Below are 5,170 nucleotides of genomic sequence, written 5' to 3' on the forward strand. Positions count from 1 at the left end.
CACAAAAGGTCATATCTGATAAACTCATCTTGCATTCCCCTTGCGAAGAAATATACCCCCAATTCTGATGCTGAAGATTACTGACTAGCCGCTGCAAAATCCATGAGGGCGTAGCAACGAGACACATCTCATCCCAAAACATAATGGTCGGGGAGAAGATAAAGCAGGGCATGAAGAAACACAATACAGGCTCTGAGGGCGATATACACCAAATGCATCAGCATAAAAATCAGACGGAGGCTAATTGAAGCATTTCTATATCAATTTTATGAAAAAGGTATACCATGTTTTGGCTTCCTCACTATAAATACAACATCAGCATTTATACAAAAGAATTCCTTCAAACGGTAGGACCGGAGGCAACTACATATGAATGGTGATATGATGATCACAAAGGATTACAGCTACTGTCAAGCTCAGCTTTTCCATCATGACCCAACGAACATGCAAAACTGGTGCCCATCTTTCGGGCCAGTTGCAACAGGTTGAGATGGCATTATGATGTTTTATTCACTGAATTTCTGTACCTCTTCCTTTTCTTGTAGAGTCGCATACATGGTGTGTAAGCCTTGCTTAATTCAAGGCATGATATCGAAACTCACTCTCATGGATTGCAATCATCTGTGTATCATATATGGCAAAAACTTGGCCGAAAAAGTAAAAAGGGTGGCTAATCCCGAGCAGCTTTATTCCTTCTTGAAGCTATGGGCTTTGGCAAGCCATCGAAAGAGGCCGAGCAAGAACTTCAGGTTTCAAAGTCCACTTGCTCGTTGACCATATGGAGGAGGAGCTGTTGTCAGCATCTTGCAAACTGGAAGTGCTGGATGATTTACGGACAGCAGAGAATCCACCAGCCATGGAGTCTCCAAAAGAAACACCATTTTGGTGACCCATATCCATATCTGTTCGGCTCCCTGATTTTGGCCTCAGGGCAAGGCCTTTCGCTGTCCTCCCTGTGAACTCCCCACTGCTATCCTCCAACAACAGTTCTGGCGTTTGCCGTGATGGAAAAGCATCAGATTTTTGACGCCTCCTAATAGATCTCTCAGCCTCGCTGTTGTCAACAGCTTCAGCTTCAACTATTTTGTCCGCCACAACCTCACCATTTTCCAATGAGAATCCATTTGCCACACTTCTAGTCCTCCAATTCCAGCTATGAAGTGGGTCAGAGATTGGTGACTCTCCTGGAAACTGTTTGTTCTCCAAGCAGAGGGATCTGCCTGTTTTGTACACAGCCTCTTCAGTGCCTTCGGGTCTTGGAGCACTTTTAGGGCGTGTGAGACCGTAGTATCCTGTAAACTGCTCATGGCTGGGGAGATTTTGCATGGAGGGGGTTTCAACTTGAAGGATTGGAATGAATCTAAGACATCAATATAAGGCTGATGGGGAGGAGTCTGTTCTCTGCAATAACTTCCAGCGTAACATGAGCAAAATAATATGGAAATAATCTTGCAATTCATAATATGGACAACTAAAATGCTCTGCAATGAATAATGAATCTTGCAAACAGCTGTCTAAGAGCAAGAAAACTGCAAGACTACCAACACAGAGTGGTCAACATGGTTTTATAAGAGTACTGACAAAGTGCTAAATCAACAACCATCTGCTAATCATGGTCTCAAAAAATTCTACTTTTGACAACCAGTCTACTTTGAATTTGGAATAGTTACAATTTGTAAACACAAGATAACATAAACAATAAATGGTATCATTGAAAAGCTGTATTTTCCAACGACACATCATATCTTTTCTCCAAAGAAAGCTTACAAGTTATATCGATTTTTTTTTCAGAAGTAACACCTCACCCCTAGACCATTAAACATCAATATCAGAAGGCACTTGAACAATTAAACATTCCATCTAAGGTTCATGAACATTTTGAGGAAGGTCAATGGCATCCCATAACCATCAATCAGAATGATTTTCTGCCCATGCTGAGCAATGATTTCTACTGCTTGCTTCCCTCAGATTAAAGTTTTACCATATCAACCAGGAGTTACTGCATTAGAATATGCTCATGCATACAGCATCAATTTATACATTCTGAGATCCTCAACACTGGGTTTACAAATCCCTTTACAATGCAGTGAAGGGACAGAAAATAGCCATTCTTTTAAGACATTAAGCAATCCACCAATAAAACATTATTGGAATATGCAGGTCAAAGTTATATTGTTACAAGGCATATGATTCGAACTCCAAAGTAAAGGTTCCTGGCCTACAATGATTTGATACGTTTGTCATCCTTTGTCTGTTAAGCAGCTTCAGTGGTAAAGATAAGCAAAAGCAGATTAAAAAGAAAGAGATAAAGATTAGAGACATGGACACTTCCCAGCAGAGGGAGAATATAGCTATTGAAATTCAGTACCATAAACCATTCTCACAAGAGTAAAGATGTCAGATGATATTTCTGATTGGAACTTCCTTTGAAATTTAAAACATTTGGATCCATAACACACGAATGTAAGTATTGTGCATGTAGTATTAATGCTAAACATTCAGAATAACAAGGAATCGGTCATCTACTCAGAGTGGTCACTTGGGTGGTGATTCTAATCAGATAACATGTAAACTAGGAGAAAAGTAGATTTCACTAGGAATTCAGTTCTTGTAGATATAAAGGACAAATTAATGAGAACTGAATAGCATAGGATAATCATGTGCAATAAGTACTATGTGATGTTCCAATTAAAACTGAGGTGGGATCGGTATGAAATGGATGTGTGGCGAGAAAAATTAAACAAAAAAAGAATGAAATTTAGAAATTCTTGAGAATACTTCTGCTAGTTGGATAGTTGATCCATTACAAGAAAAAGATGGTCAGACAACCAGGTGGAACTTGGGTAGTTCGTTACAACTGTAGATCCATTTATAGTTCAAAGGACACTCAAATTGATGATCTCTAAAACTGAAAATTGAAAATGGACATCTGGAATGAAAGAATCAGGGTAACCAACAATGAAGATAAGGAAATGGTCAAAGAGAAGGGCCAAAGCGCACACATATGAAGAAGAAATGAGGAAAAAGAAAGGGACTAAGACATAGATGATTAAGAATAAATAACTGATGGAAGCTGTAGCAAGTCATAGAGGAAAATGAGAGAACTGTATGTGCATCAAAATCCACCACTCATAATACTTTTATAGTTCTGGGTGGTTAAATCATTCAACAAAAAGCTGAAGCATGACATTTGAACTTAAAGAGAAGGAAAGCATTTGAAGGTGGAAGAGCAAAAAAGGTCAACTGAAAACAGGAAAAGACAACTGTTACTTTTCATTTTCCTGTTTTCCCTCAACTGCATTGCACATTAAAGGGCATTGACTAAGTAAAAACTAAGTGCTCACCTTTTTAATGACCTTATCTTTCATTTTTCCCTATTATTGATACTTGTTCTTCTTGTGCCCTACCATTTGGATTTCAAATATAAACTCATTATTCATTAACCTAGGGTTATTCATGGTTGGCTGAAGCAATTCAGTTACCAATCTACGATGGAAAATGAAAGCTTACCCTTAAGTTTTTATCCTCCACATACAAGAAAATTTTGTGCATACTAATGATATATACGGTCTTCATACAGTCAACGTCCTCTGAAAGAATGGCAATATCTTAAAGTTATTATACAACTTAAACAAATGAAGAAAGCAATTTTGATTTCTCAGCATGCAAAATGCAGTTATGTTATTGAAATCTTTGTTTGAAAAGGTAAAAATTGGTCAGGTAAAGTCCAGGTTTTTGCCCCAAATTAAGATCTGTACAGATCTGGCCGACAGGACCCAACCTTGTTAAGCATCAAATCTAGGAGTTGAACCCAATGTCAACACTATGATGATGATGATCATCATCATCATCATCCATGGCTTTTCATCTGTAATATAGGGATAGCAACCCAAGACAACAAGCTTCACATGTAATGTTTCCAGGCAGGTAAGCTATAGTTCATAACCATGCGCAAACTCCTAATTCAATGTACAAATGTTAGCTTGATTACTTTGTAAAGATAAGCAGCCTCTTATGGTGGACTTAAAAAGGGAAAACCAGGCACAATAATGTTCATGCATGGTAGATCTAGTTATCTAACTGTTAAGCATGTATATCATGATTCATGACTCTTTCTGATAATATGTAAGAAGAAACATGTCCTTTTATGCATCCATGCAGACTGAAATAGACATTGCAAATGCCATACAGTGAAAGGGCTAAATATTGGTGATAACCCATGCTCAATCAATACTTCCATTCTTGCAGTGCAAAGAAGTGAGGTGATGGTAGGAAGATGATGCATCATTATGTATTAACACTTAGAAGGACTTGCATTGAGGGACCTTAGTGGATTACATTTAATTTCATTCTTCACAATGATTAAAAGTCCTCTATGAAGCACAAATACAGATTCTGATACAGATTAACACATGATACTGAAATGCTGATGCAACAGGTGTCCAAAGATAGCATATGACATCCATAGAGCACAATGAGTTATTAAATAATGTAGCCATACTCATACAGCAAATATCAAATCAATCCACAATCTCCATTGTTTAGTCATCACTCGAAATTCATTGACCATGGTCCACACTTCATACAATATCATATACAACACAGATTCTCAAATCAAACTTCCTCATGCCCACTAGTAACATCAATAAAAGGTTAATGCTCATAATCCAACCAAAAATAAAAATAAAAATAAAAAAGATCCCTAATTCCCTTCTCTCAAACCTTTTCAAAAACATCTTGAGCATTTTGTGATTTTAAAAAATAGAACCTTAAATAAATGTATGACACATCCTAGCCATATTCAATGCATGCCTTATCTGATATGTTGCGTACCGACCTTGCATATGATATGAAGTATATATACATCCTGAAAATGCCTCCACCTCCAACTTAAACCATTGTTGTCGAAACCAGCACCCAAGCGCCTAAAAGAGACCATAGCATCTAGAAAGATTGACTGGGCATCATTTAATTCAAACAAACAAACAACTAAATGCCTCTTTTATCATCTTGAATTTTCACTATTATGCCAGGGGGGAAATTTGTATAACTAGGAGTTCAAAGTAACATAATTTCTCTCTCATGTGCACGTGCACGCAGGCCCAGCTCACTTTCTCTTTCCACCCCCACCCCCCACAAAAAAAAAAAAAAAAAGAAGAAAAAAGATCTT

General features: G+C 37.7%; 1 protein-coding gene across 1 annotated transcript; it reads right to left on the minus strand.

The window, feature by feature from the left end:
* Window positions 1-236: 236 nt before the first annotated feature.
* LOC140852610 (uncharacterized) lies at window positions 237-1,402 on the minus strand (the record flags this gene model as incomplete). Its single annotated transcript, XM_073246085.1, is given in 3 exon segments — window positions 237-729; window positions 732-1,295; window positions 1,298-1,402. Coding segments are annotated over 3 exon segments (728 nt in total), but the record flags the coding sequence as incomplete, so codon positions are not given.
* Between the last annotated feature and the right edge of the window lie 3,768 nt (window positions 1,403-5,170).

The sequence above is a fragment of the Elaeis guineensis genome, chromosome 11 (assembly GCF_000442705.2).
Source record: "Elaeis guineensis isolate ETL-2024a chromosome 11, EG11, whole genome shotgun sequence".
Taxonomy (NCBI): Eukaryota; Viridiplantae; Streptophyta; class Magnoliopsida; order Arecales; family Arecaceae; genus Elaeis; species Elaeis guineensis.